The sequence below is a fragment of the Dendrobates tinctorius genome, unplaced genomic scaffold (genome assembly GCF_039654945.1).
Source record: "Dendrobates tinctorius isolate UK_male_01 unplaced genomic scaffold, ASM3965494v1 ptg000015l, whole genome shotgun sequence".
Lineage (NCBI taxonomy): Eukaryota > Metazoa > Chordata > Amphibia > Anura > Dendrobatidae > Dendrobates > Dendrobates tinctorius.
In genome coordinates, this window is record NW_027361683.1 from 54,007,068 (window position 1) to 54,021,654 (window position 14,587).

General features: G+C 44.5%; 2 protein-coding genes across 2 annotated transcripts in view; one reads left to right on the forward strand and one right to left on the reverse strand.

Moving 5' to 3' along the window:
- The window catches only part of SNRNP40 (small nuclear ribonucleoprotein U5 subunit 40), a 92,342-nt gene that overhangs the window by 67,157 nt on the left and 10,598 nt on the right, over positions 1-14,587 (forward strand). Inside the window, exons 5-6 of the mRNA XM_073564314.1 lie at positions 229-351; positions 6,264-6,384. Coding sequence (XP_073420415.1) covers positions 229-351; positions 6,264-6,384 — 244 coding nt within the window. The remainder of the gene's footprint in view (positions 1-228; positions 352-6,263; positions 6,385-14,587) is intronic.
- Positions 1-14,587, reverse strand: part of LOC141077409 (general transcription factor II-I repeat domain-containing protein 2A-like) — a 100,585-nt gene that overhangs the window by 52,610 nt on the left and 33,388 nt on the right. The window lies entirely within an intron of this gene.

Sequence of the window (14,587 nt, forward strand, 5' to 3'; positions counted from 1 at the left end):
GAATATGTTAGCGCTATATAAAAATAAAGATTGTTTATTCAGTTTGATGAACTTGGTTTCAATCATAGAGGAAATCAAGTGCCTGAAGTAGCAGTAAAGTTGCGAGCATTCTGAAGTATAGGTTATGTTTAATAGCACTTACTGCAAATTTTGATCTTTATTTTAAACTAAAGTGTTAAGAATGAGAGCAATCTATTCAGTTTGCAAACACTTCTTTTTTTTCTTTAGCTTTGGGACTTCAGGAAAAAAGCTGCAGTGCAGACATTCCAAAACACGTATCAGGTGTTGTCTGTCACATTCAATGACACCAGTGACCAGATCATCTCAGGAGGAATTGATAACGATATAAAGGTAAGCATTGGTTGATTTTCTTTTCTCTCTCTAATTATTTTATTTTCCTTGATTCTTGTAGTCAAACAGTATAATGACGTATTAACCAGCCATAACTTTTATAACAGTCTGAAGCCTGATTGTAAAACAAGCTTTTTTTTTTATTATTATGGTGCTTGAACCTCTAGGTTCAAGCAACATATTGTAATCCGATTTCTGAGTTGAAAGTCTTGCAGGGGCAGCCCGGGCTCCATTTCAAAGCACTATCTGTACTTTCTTCAGGAAATACACATCTAGTTATAGTGCTTTTGAAAAAACCACTATATTGTAATCCGAACGCTGCTAACTTATTATAGTGGTTTGAAAAAAACACTATATTGTAATTCTTCTTCTCCTCCTTCTTCTCCTTCTCCTTCTTCTTCTTCCCACAATTAATACGGCCCGAACCGCTACACGCACAGACTCCGTTGAGGTGTCGTTTCAAAGCCAGCGTCCATGAGAGGTGTGCTAAGTATTTTTCGTGTCGATCGGATTTGTAGTTTTTGCGCAAGAAAAATGTTTTTCCCGTCATTGGAATGCACTGTCTCAATGCATTTGAATGGGAAACTTAAAACGTGCCCTGAGGCGATTGAAATGGCAGTAAAGCTCATTGATATGCGCAGGCACACCCAGTTACTATGCCAACGCCTACGAATGTCACATGACGCCCCCAGAACAGAGCTTCTGCCACATAATATCAGCTCTTAAAGCGAAACCCACAGCAAAAATGCAAATCTAGCTTCATCACATGACACTTGCCCCTTAGAGATAATGTCCGCCAAAGTTGATTTAGAAGAAGCCCAGTGAGCTAAACTAGCTCTTAAAGGGTCGGCGCACCGAAATGAGTCTTAAAGGGCCGACACGTCAAATCGAAAGCTGAGCCACCCCGGCCTCCAAGTCGGAGGCTGAGCGACCCCGGCCTCCCAAGTCGGAGGCTGAGCGACCCCGGCCTCCCAAGTCGGAGGCTGAGCGACCCCGGCCTCCCAAGTCGGAGGCTGAGCGACCCCGGCCTCCCAAGTCGGAGGCTGAGCGACCCCGGCCTCCCAAGTCGGAGGCTGAGCGACCCCGGCCTCCCAAGTCGGAGGCTGAGCCGCCCCGGCCTCCCAAGTCGGAGGCTGAGCCGCCCCGGCCTCCAAGTCGGAGGCTGAGCCGCCCCGGCCTCCAAGTCGGAGGCTGAGCCGCCCCGGCCTCCAAGTCGGAGGCTGAGCCGCCCCGGCCTCCAAGTCGGAGGCTGAGCCGCCCCGGCCTCCAAGTCGGAGGCTGAGCCGCCCCGGCCTCCAAGTCGGAGGCTGAGCCGCCCCGGCCTCCAAGTCGGACCCGGAGCGGCCCCGCCCACCAAAACCACATTCAAGAAGTTTATTAACCCTTTAGGTGCGTCACAGGAATTTTTTTGAACATTTAAAAAAAATGAACATCTAACTTTTTTTCACAAAAAAAATACTTCAGGTTCAATTTTCTTTATTTTACCAAGGGTAACAGGAGAAATTGGACTGCAAAAGTTATTGTGCAATTTGTCCTGAGTACGCTGATACCTGATATGTGGGGGGGAACCACTGTTTCGGCGCATGGCAGACCTCAGTAGGGAAGGAGCGCCGTTTGACTTTTTCAATGCAAAATTGGCTGGAATTCAGATCGGACGCCATGTCGCGTTTGGAGAGCCCCTGATGTACCTAAACAGTGGAAACCTCCCCAAGTGACCCCATTTTGGAAACTAGACCCCCCAAGGAACTTATCTAGATATGTGGTGAGAACTTTGAACCCACAAGGGCTTCACAGAAGTTTATAACGTACAGCGGTACAATTAAAAAATCATTTTTTCCACAAAAATGATCTTTTCACCCCCAATTTTTATTTTTCCAAGAGTAACAGGACCCTAAAAGTTATTGTGCAATTTGTCCTGAGTACGCTGATACCCCATATGTGGGTGTAAATGACTATTTGGGCGCATAGCAGAGCTCGGAAGGGAAGCAGCGCCATTTGACGTTTTTGGCTAGAATTGAGATCGGACACCATGTCGCGACTGGAAAACCCCTGATGTACCAAAACAGTGGAAACCCCCCAAAAATGACACCATTTTGGAATCTAGACCCCCCAAGGAACTTATCTAGATGTGTGGTGAGCACTTTGAACCCCCCAGTGCTTCACAGAAGTTTATGACGCCCGGGCGTGAAAATAAAAAAATCGTATTTTTTCCACAAACATCATCTTTTAGTCCCCCTTTTTTATTATTTTCCCAAGGGTAACAGGAGAAATTGGACCCCAAAAGTTGTTGTCCAATTTGTCCTGAGTACGCTGACACCCCATGTGTGGGAGAAAACTACTGTATGGGGACACGTCGGGGCTCGGAAGGGAAGTAGTGACGTTTTGGAATGCAGACTTTGATGGAATGGTCTGCGGGTGTCATGTTGCCTTTGGAGAGCCCCTAATGTACCTAAACAGTGGAAACCCCCACAAATTACCCCATTTTGGAAACTAGACCCCCTAATGAACTTATGTAGATGTGTGGTGAGCACTTTGAACCCCCAAGGGCTTCACAGACGTTTATAACGCCTGGGCATGAAAATAAAAAAAATCATTTTTTTCCGCAAAAATTATATTTTTGCCCCCAATTTTTCTATTTTCCTAAGTGTAACAAGGAGAAATTGGACCCCAAAAGTTGTTTTGTAATTTGTCCTGAGTAGGCCGATACCCCATATGTGGGGGTAAACCACTGTTTGGGCGCATGGCAGAGCTTGGAAGGGAAGGAGCACCATTTGACTTTTTCAGCGCAGAATTGGCTGGAATTGAGATCAGACGCCATGTTGCCTTTGGAGAGCACCTGATGTGCCCAAACAGTGGAAACCCCCCAATTCTAACTCCAACCCTAACCCCAACACACCCCTAACCCTAATCTGAGCCCTAGCCCTAACCCTAATGGGAAAATGGAAATAAATACATTTTCTTTTAGTTTTATTATTTTTCCCTAACTAAGGGGGTGATAACGGGGGGTTTCATTTACTATTTATGGCGGTTGTTATGTTTTTGCGGGACGAGTTGACGTTTTCATTGGTACCATTTTCGTGCACGTGACATTTTTTGATCGCTTTTTATTCCAATTTTTGGGACGCAGAATGAACAAAAACCAGCGTTTCATGAATTTCTTTTGGGAGGGTGCGTTTACACCATTCCGCTTGCGGTAAAATTGATAAGGCGGTTTTATTCTTCGGGTCAGTACGGTTACAGCAATACCTCTTTTAGGTCGTTTTTTTATGTTTTGTCGTTTTTTTGCAATGAAAACAATTTTATATAAAAAATAATTATTTTTGTATCGCTTTATTCTGCGAGCTATAACTTTTTTATTTTTTTGCGGATGACGCTGTTTGGCGGCTCGTTTTTTGCGGGACAAGATGACGTTTTCAGCGGTACCATGGATATTTATATGCGTCTTTTTGATCGCGCGTTATTGCACTTTTTGTTCGGTGGTATGATAATAAATCATAATTATTTTTTGCTTCGTTTTTTATTTTTTAAGGGGTTCGCTAAAGGGGTTAACTAATGGGACAGTTTTATAGGGCGGGTCGCTACGGACGCGGCGATACCAAACATGTGTACTTTTATTGTTTTTTTTTTTTATTTTGAAGAAAAATGGATTTATTGGGGAATATTTTTTTTTACTAATTTATTTAGCGATTTTTTTTTTTAATTATTTTTAACTTTTTTTTTTTTTTTTTTTACTTTATTACCTTGTCCCAGGTGGGACATCACTGTCCTGTGACAGATCGCTGATCTGTCACATCACAGATCACTGTGACAGATCAGCAATCTGTCACAGGCAGTTCTGCAGACTTCCTCATGCCTGCGCTTTGCAGGCAGTGAGGAAGTCGGCTCCCTACAGGCCCCCGTCGCCATCTTGGATCCGGGGGCCTGTAGGGAAAGAGACCCCCGCAGCAGCGCTGCACATTGCGCTGCCGTGGGGGGCTCAGGGAAGCAAGGAGGGAGCCCCCTCCCTGCCGATGCTTCCCTTTAACCCCTGGTACACTGCGATCGCGTTTGATCGCGGTGTACAAGGGGTTAACGTGTCGGGGGTGGTCCGTGACCGCCCCTGACACATTGTGCCGGGTGTCAGCTGTGATAATCAGCTGACACGCGGCTGCGATCAGCGGCGCTCACCACGTGGGCGCCGCCGATCGCTGGGACGTAATATTCCGTCCATGGTAATTAGTTCCAGGGTCACATGGACGGAATATTACGTCCATTGTAGGTAAGGCGTTAAAGGGGCAGCCCGGGCACCATTTCAAAGCACTATCTGTACTTCCTTCAGGAAATACACATCTAGTTATTCAGTTGATTTCCGCAATTAATGCGGCCCCAATTGCTACACGCACAGACTCCGTTGAGGCGTCGTTTCGAAGCCAGCGTCCACGGGTGGTGTGCTAAGTATTTTTCGTGTCGATCGGATTTGTAGTTTTAGCGCAATTTGCGTTTGAAATTTTTTTTTCCCGTCATTGGAATGCATTGTCTCAATGCATTTCAATGGGAAAATTTTGCCATAGGAATACATTGGGGAGTCGTGAGGCGATTCAAATGGCAGTTAAGCTCATTGATATGCGCAGGCAGACCCAGTTACTATGCCAACGCCTACAAACTTTACATGACCCCACAGGGCCGGCGCACCAAATAAGTCTTAAAGGGCTGAGTGACCCCAGGCTCCAAATCGGAGGCTGATTTACCCTGGCCTACAAATCGGACCTAGAGTGGCCCCGCCCACCAAATCAGACTCTGAGGGGCCCCGCCCACCAAAACGGACCCAGAGTGGCCCCGCCCTCCAAATCGGACCCAGAGTGGCCCCACAGGTCAAAGTGACCCCTGAGAGGCAGCCACAGTTATAACAGATCCTGAGTTGAAAGTCTTGCAGGGGCAACAGGCAAGTCTCTCTTAAAGGGGCAGCCCGGGCACCATTTCAAAGCACTATCTGTACTTCCTTCAGAAAATCCACATCTAGTTATTATTCTACTTCTCCGCGTTTTCTGCAATTAATGCAGCCCGAACTGCTCAGTGCAAAGACCCCATTCAGGCGGCGTTTCGAAGCCCTCGGTGGGGACAGGTGTGCTATGTATTTTTGGAGTCGATCCGATTTGTAGTTTTTTAAAAAATCGCATTTTAAGCAAAATTTTCCCATAGGAATTAATGGCGACCTTTCCATGACCCCAACTGACATGGATTGAAGCCACAGCGCAGGTGCAGTGACCTTACAAAGATTGCATCTATGCAAATGCAGCTTCTACACATGACCCGTATTAGCTAATAGAAGCTGACAGATTGCTGATTCAAGGTCTTAAAGGCACAGCGCGCCAATAGCTTCTGAAAAGCCCCACCCAGTGATGGCTAACCTTGGCACTTGTCAACTCCTAGCATGCCCTTGCAATCTGCAGCAGTTGAGGCATGCTGGGAGTTGTAGTTCTCCAACAGCTGGAGTGCCAAGGTTCGCCATCACTGCAGTCAGACGCCAAAGTGGCTTTAGACGCCCAGTGTGCCAAAGTGGCCCCTGAGGGGCCCGGAGCGCCAAAGTGGCCCCCGAGACAAAGTGGCAGCATGTGTCAACATGGCTACCAAGTGGCCAAAGTGGCTACCGAGGTGCCGAATGTGCCAAAGTGGCTACCGAGGTGCCAAATGTGCTAAAGTTGCTACCATGTGGCCAAAGTGGCTACCGAGGTGCCGAATGTGCCAAAGTGACTACCAAGTGGCCAAAGTGGATATACACAACATTCATATTCTAACTTTACTTTCTTACAGTCGACACCTGATACACTGCTGTAAAGCTGGCAGCGCTGTTCAAGCACCATGTATTTCCTTCAGGAAATGCCTGTCTAGTTTTTATTTTGTAATGTGAATAAATATATTTCCCCTTCTGTCAGGTTTGGGATTTGAGGCAGAATAAGTTGATGTACACGATGCGAGGACATGGAGATTCTGTGACTGGCCTGACCCTAAGTTCTGAAGGTTCTTACTTGCTTTCAAATGCTATGGATAACACAGGTATTGCACATTAAAATATTGTCTGGAAACAGGAATACTGTTTTGTGTCTAAGGGTGGAAGAATACCCAAGTGTTAACCATCAATGCCATGGTGTTGTGTATGTGAAGAGGTTTTACATACAAAATATAAATGATCATGAACATGCCGGGCTTACAGGGTGATGGGGAAGGAGACAGTAGGTTGGGGTGAGGTAGTTGCAGCAGCTCTGATGCTGGTGAAGTGTCAGCTGGTTTATTGTAGGTTTCCTGAAGAGCTGACTTTTCAAGTTGTGAGAAGAAGTAGATTTCAGTGTCATCAGCATATATTGATGCTTCTCACAAAATTAGAATATCATCAAAAAGTTAATTTATTTCAGTTCTTCAACACAAAAAAGTGAAACTCATATATTATATAGAGTCATTACAAACAGAGTGATCTATTTCAAGGGTTTATTCCTGTTAATGTTGATTATGGATTACAGCCAATGAAAACTCAAAAGTCATTATCTCAGTAAATTAGAATACTTTATAGAGCCAGCTTGAAAAAATTATTTTAAAATCTGAAATGTTGGCATATTGAAATGTATGTTCAGTAAATACACTCAATACTTGGTCGGGGCTCCTCTTGCATCAATTACTGCATCAATGTGGCATGGAGGCGATCAGCCTGTGGCACTGCTGAGGTGTTTTGGAAGCACAGGTTGCTTTGATAGCAGCCTTCAGCTCCTGTGCATTGTTGGCTCTGGTGTCTCTCATCTTCCTCTTGACAATACCCCATAGATTCTCTATGGGGTTAAGGTCAGGTGAGTTTGCTGGCCAATCAAGCAAAGTGATACTGTTGTTTGTAAACCAGGTATTGGTACTTTTGGCAGTGTGGGCAGGTGCCAAGTCCTGTTGGAAAATGAAATTTCCATCCCCAAAAAGCTTGTCAGCAGAGGGAATCATGAAGTGCTCTAAAATTTCCTGGTAGACGGCTGCGCTGACTAAGGTCTTGATAAAACACAGTGGACCTACACCAGCAGATGTCATGGCTCCTCAAACCATCACTGATTGTGAAAACTTCACACTAGACCTCAAGCAGCTTGGATTATGTTCCTCTCCACTCTTCCTCCAGACTCTGGGACCTTGATTTACAAATCAAATGCAACATTTATTGTCATCTGAAAACAACATCTTTGGCCACTGAGCAACAGTCTAGGTCTTTTTCTCCTTGGCACAGGTAAGATGCTTCTGGCGTTTTCTATTGGTCATGAGTGGCTTGACACAAGGAATGCGACACTTGTTGCCTATTTCCTGGATACGTCTGTGTGTGGTGGCTCTTGAAGCAATGACTCCAGCAATCCACTCCTTGTGAATCTCCCACAATTTTTTGAATGGCCTTTTCTTAACAATCATTTCAAAGCTGCGGTTATCCCGTTTACTTGTGCACCTTTTTCTACCACACTTTTTCCTTCCACTCAACGTTCCATTAATATGCTGGGATACAGCACTCTGTGAACAGCCAGCTTCTTTAGCAATGACCTTTTGTGGCTTACCCTGCTTGTGGAGTGTGTCAATGACTGCCTTCTGGACATCTGTCAGGTTAGCAGCCTTCCCCACGATTGTGGAGCCTACTGAAACAGACTAAGGGACTTTTCTAAATGCTTAGGAAGCCTTTGCAGGTGTTTTTTTGTTAATTATTCTAATTTACTGAGATAATGACTTTTGGGTTTTCATTGGTTGTAATTCATAATCATTAACAGAAATAAACACATGAAATAGATCACTTTGTTTGTAATGACTCTATATAATATGAGTTTCAATTTTTGAATTGAAGAACTGAAATAAATTAACTTTTTGATGATTTTCTAATTTTGTGAGAAGCACCTGTAGGTGTTACTGGAAGCCATGGAATTTTATGAGCGCTCCCAGGGCAAAGGTGTAAATACAGAAGATTAGGGGTCACAGGACAGAGCCTTGAATAGACACCAACAGAGAGAAGGCGGGATGGGGAGGTAGTATGGGAATAGAAGGCACAAAATGTGCTGGTAGTGAGGTAGAAGATCCAGGAGAGAGCAATGTCTTTGATGTCAAAGGAAGAGAGGATCTGTAGTAGGAGGAAGTGATCAACTCTGTCGAAAGCTGAGGACAGGCTTAATAATAATAATAATAATAAATTTTATTTTTATAGCGCCGACATATTCCGCAGCACTTTACATTTCAGAGGGGATTTGTACAGACAATAGACATTACAGCATAACAATAATCACATACAGTAGATTATAACACATACCAAGAGGAAAGAGGGCCCTGCTCGCAAGCTTACAGTCTATGAGGAAAGAGGTAGACACGAAAGGTGGGTGGTAACAGTTACCCTGATTGTATGGACCAGTCATAATGTTAAGTGTGTAACAGTACAGACACAGAGGGCTAATGGAGGCATAAAGCATGTGGGAACATGATGCGGGGAACCTGGTTATGGTAAAACTTATGGCTCTGCCACACAGGGATAGATTAGGTTAATGTGTTGGGGTGGTAGGCCAGTCTGAATAAATGCGTTTTCATGACACGCTTAAAATTGTGGGGATTGGGGACTAATCGTACTGACCTGGGAAGTGCATTCCAAAGAATTGGTGCGGCACGTGTAAAGTCTTGGAGACGGGAGTGGGAGGTTCTGACTATTGAGGATGCTAATCTCAGGTCATCAGCAGAACGGTGGGCGCGGGTAGGGTGGTATACTGAAACAAGGGAGGAGATGTAGGGTGGTGCTGAGCCATGGAGGGCTTTGTGAGTGAGGGTAATAAGTTTATACTGAATTCTGGAGTGGATGGGTAGCCAGTGTAATGACTGGCACAAGGTAGAGGCATCAGTGTAACGATTGGTGAGGAATATGATCCTGGCTGCAGCATTCAAGACAGATTGGAGGGGGGAGAGTTTGGTAAGAGGGAGACCGATTAGAAGAGAGTTACAATAGTCGAGACGAGAATGAATAAGAGAAACAGTAAGAGTTTTTGCAGAGTCAAAGGTAAGAAAAGGTCGAATTCTAGAAATGTTTTTGAGGTGCAGATGACAAGAGCGAGCCAGTGATCGAATGTGGGGGGCAAAGGAAAGCTCGGAATCAAGTATGACCCCAAGACAGCGGGCCTGTTGCTGGGGAGTAATAGTGGAACCACACACAGAAATGGCAATGTCGGGTATAGGTACATTAGTAGAGGGAGGAAACACCAGGAGTTCAGTCTTTGACAGGTTCAGTTTCAGATATAGTGAGGACATGATGTTAGACACAGCGTTTAGACAATCGCCGGTGTTTTCTAGAAAGGCTGGCGTGATGTCAGGAGAAGAAGCATATAATTGGGTGTCATCAGCATAGAGATGGTACTGGAAACCAAATCTACTGATTGTTTGACCAATAGGGGCAGTGTACAAGGAGAAGAGGAGGGGACCTAGAACCGATCCTTGGGGGACCCCAACAGTAAGGGGAAGATGAGAGGAGGAGGAACCGGCAAAAGATACAGTAAAGGAGCGGTCGGAGAGATAGGAGGAGAACCAGGAGAGAACGGTATCCTTGAGGCCAATGGAACGGAGCATAGTGAGGAGGAGCTGATGATCCACAGTGTCGAATGCTGCAGAGAGATCCAAGAGAATTAGCATGGAGTAATGACCATTTGATTTAGCTGTTAGCAGATCATTAGAGACTTTAGTGAGGGCAGTTTCAGTGGAGTGTAAAGAGCGGAAACCGGATTGGAGAGGGTCGAGAAGAGAGTTTTCTGAGAGATAGCGGATAAGACGGGAGTGGACCAGGCGTTCCAGGAGTTTAGAGATGAAGGGAAGATTAGAGACAGGTCTATAGTTAGCGGCACAGTTTTGGTCGAGGGATGGTTTTTTAAGTAGTGGATGTATGATGGCATGCTTAAATGAGAAGGGAAAAATACCAGAAGAGAGAGAGAGGTTAAATATTTTAGTTAGGTGAGGGGTGACAGCAGGGGAAAGGGACTGAAGGAGCTGTGACGGAAATGGGTCACTGGTGCAAGTAGTTGGGTGAGAAGATGCAAGGAGCCTGCTTACTTCTTCTTCTGTGACTGGTTCAAAATCAGAGAGTGAGTTAGATGCAGTGGGGGAGGGAGGACGGTGCATGGTATGAGGTGATTGGGAGATAATTTCCTGTCGGATCTGGTCAATTTTTTCTTTGAAGTAATTGGCCAGATCGTCAGCTCGGAGCTCCGTGGTTGGGGCCTGTACTCTTGGATTGAGTAGAGAATGAAAAGTGTCAAAGAGACGTTTCGGGTGATTGGACAGTGAGGTGATGAGGGTGTTGAAATAGGTTTGTTTGGAGAGGTGAAGGGCAGTGTTGTATGTTCTAAGCATAAACTTAAAATGGATGAAATCTTCGGGTAGATTGGATTTTCTCCACAGACGTTCGGCGCACCTGGAGCACCGCTGCAGGAAACGTGTTTGCACAGTGTGCCAGGGTTGTCGCCGTCTGCGTTGTGGTGTTCTATTTATAGGGGGTGCAAATTCATCCAGGGCACTTTGAAGTGTTTCATTGTAATGCTTCAATGCAGAATCAGGACATGAGAGGGAGGAGATAGGGGCCAATGAAGACTGCAAGTTCTTCATAAGTTTCTGGGTGTTAATGGCCTGTATGTTTCTATAAGTATGAACAGTGGGGGTGACCTGAGCAGCCTGGCAGTTCTTGATAGAGAATGAAAGAAGATTGTGGTCAGAGAGCGGGAGAGGGGAGTTTGCAAAATCATCCACTGCACAAAGCCGAGAGAAGACCAAATCGAGGGAGTTTCCGTCTTCATGCGTTGGAGAATTAGTAAGCTGCAAAAGGCCAAATGAGGAGGTTAGAGATAAAAGGTGAGTAGCAGATGGTGAGAGGGGAAGAGCAATGGGGATGTTGAAATCACCCATGATGAGGGTAGGGATGTCACAGGAGAGAAAATGTGGAAGCCAAGTGGCAAAATGATCCAGGAACTGATGGGAGGGGCCGGGAGGACGATACACCACCGCCACTCGCATGGAGAAGGGGGTGTAGAGTCTGATGGCATGGACCTCAAAAGAAGGGAAGACAAGTGAGGGTACTTGAGGGATAACCTGAAAGGTACATTTTGGTGATAGGAGCAGACCAACGCCTCCACCAGCTCTATTGTCTGATCTTGGGGTATGAGAGAAGTGAAGCCCCCCCGTATGAAAGAGCAGCAGCAGCGGTAGTGTCTGACTGCTGGATCCAGGTTTCAGTAAGAGCCAGGAGGTTAAGAGAATTAGAAAGGAAAAAGTCATGAATGAAGGAGAGTTTGTTACACACTGAGCGAGAATTCCAAAGTGCACAATTCAGAGAGACAGATGGCATGCAGGGAATATTAATAAGATTAGAGGGGTTTCTAAGTGTAGCAGTCGGGGGGTTTGACTTTCTATAACATGGGGGACCAGGGTTGGGAGCAATGTCTCCTGCGACTAGGAGAAGGAGGATAGAAAGAGTGAGCAGATGGTTAAGTGATTTGTGAGAGCGTCTCTGATGTTGAATGGTGGGACTGACTGGATCTGTGCAGTTTAACAACGTGAAAAGAGCATGAGTGCTATACATAGGAGAGGAAAGAAGCGAGGGGCCAATGTGGATGGAGTGTAGAGAGTTAATGCCAGGGCGGTGGATGTGTGTGAATGCAGCGGCCAGGATTAAAATTACACAAATGCATATAGAACATTGTCTATTAGTAACATAGTTATTAAGGTTGAAGGAAGACTTTAAGTCCATCTAGTTCAACCCATATCCTATCCTAACTTGCCCTAACATGTTGATCCAGAGGAAGGCAAAAAAAACCCATGTGGCAAACAGTAAGCTTCACATTGGGGTAAAAATTCCTTCGCGACTCCACATACGGCAATCAGACTAGCTCCCTGGATCAACGCAATATTAAGGAAACTAGTGTATATACCCTGTAATATTATACTTTTCAAGAAAGGCATCCAGTCCCTTCTTAAATTTTAGTAGGGAATCACTCATTACATCCTCATTTGGCAGAGAGTTCCATAGTCTCACTGCTCTTACAGTAAAGAATCCACGTCTGTGAGTATGCTTAAACCTTCTTTCCTCCAGACGTAGAGGATGCCCCCTTGTCCCTGTCACAGGTCTAAGAGTAAAAAGATCTTTAGAAAGGTCTTTGTATTGTCCCCACATATATTTTTACATTGTAATAAGATCACCCCTAAGCCTTCGATTTTCCAAACTAAATAACCCCAAGTGTAATAACCTGTCTTGGTATTGCAGATCCCCCAGTTCCCTAATAACCGTGGTCGCTCTTCTCTGCACCTGCTCCAGTTGAGCTATGTCTTTCTTAGAAGTGTGGTCGCACTAGTGACTTATATAGAGGTTAAATTATGTTCTCCTCATGAGCATCTATGCCTCTTTTAATGCATCCCAGGTCTTTTTCAGTGACAGTTTTGCCCAGTGTTTTACAATTAAGCACATAATTATACATCTTGTTCGTTCTACCCAAGTGCATGACCTTACATTTATCACCATTAATGCTCATTTGCCATTTATCAGCCCAAGCTTCTAGTTTACATAAATCCTCCTGTAATATAAAATTGTCCTCCTCTGTATTGATTACCTGCAGAGTTTCGTGTCATCTGCAAATATTGAAATTCTACTCTCTATGCCCCCTACAAGGTCATTAATAAATATGTTAAAAAGAAGCGGGCCCAAAACTGACCCCTGTGGTACCCCACTGCTAACCATGACCCAGTCCGAGTGTGCTCAATTAATAACCACCCTTTGTTTCCTATCCCTGAGCCAGCTCTTAACCCACTTACACATATTTTCCCCTATCCCCATTGTTCTCATTTTATGTATCAACCTTTTGTGTGGCACCGTATCAAAAGCTTTTGAAAAGTCCATGTACACCACATCCACTGCATTCACTTGGTCCAGTCCGGAACTTACCTCTTCATAAAAGCTTATCAGATTAGTCTGACAGGAACGGTCCCTTGCAAACCCATATTGATATTGGGTCATGAGGTTATTAGTCTCCAGATACTCCAGTATAGTATCTCTTAGAAAACCCTCCAGGATTTTACCCACAGTTGAGGTTAAACTCACTGGCCTATAATTTCCAAGTTCAGTTTTTGTCCCCTTTTTGAATATTGGCACCACATTTGCTATACGCCAGTCCTGTGGTACAGACCCTGTTGTTATGGAATCTTTAAAGATTAAAAATAATGGTCTATCTATGACTGTGCTTAATTCCTGCAGTACTCGGGGCTGTATCCCATCCGGGCCCGGGGATTTGTCAACTTTAGTGATTGTTAGACGCCGCCGTACTTCCTGTAGGGTTAAGCAGGTGACATTTAATGGAGAATTTTTATCCCTGATCATGTTATCCGTCATGGGATTTTCTTGTGTAAATACTGTTGAAAAAAAGTCATTTACCATATTGGCTTTTTCCTCATCCACCATTTCACCCAGACTATTTTTAAGGGGACCAACACTATCATTTTTTAGCTTCTTACTATTTATGTAGCTAAAGAATATTTTGGAATCATTTTTTACTTTCTCTGGCAATGAGTCTCTGTCTCAATCTTTGCTATTTTGATTTGCTTTTTACAGAATTTATTTAATTTTCTGTTTTTATTTAATGCCTCCTCACTACCTACTTGCTTTAAGTCTCTAAATGCTTTATTTTTGTCACTTATTGGTCCCCTTACAGCTCTATTTAACCATAGTGGTCTCCTCCTATTTCTAGCTTGTTTATTCCCATACGGTATATATTGTGCACAGGTCCTATTCAGGATGCTAATAAACGTCTCCCATTTTCTTTGTGTATTTTTATGTCTCAGGATATCGTCCCAGTTAATTGCACCAAGATCATCTCTCATCCGTTGGAAATTTGCTTTCCTGAAGTTTAGTGTCTTACCCCTCTACTACACATCTTATTAAAGGATACATAAAAACTTATTAATTTGTGATCACTATTACCCAAGTGACCCCCAACCCTTACATTTGATATGCGGTCTGGCCTGTTGGTTAATATTTGGTCTAGCAGTGCCCCCCTTCTTGTTGGGTCCTGAACCAGTTGTGAAAGGTAATTGTCTCTCATAGTTGTCAAAAACCTATTACCTTTGCTGGAACTGCAGGTTTCGGTTCCCCAATGTATTTCAGGGTAGTTGAAGTCCCCCATAATAATGACTTCTCATTGAGTCTCTGCTTCATCTATTTGCTTGATGAGGATATTCTCTGTTGCTTCCA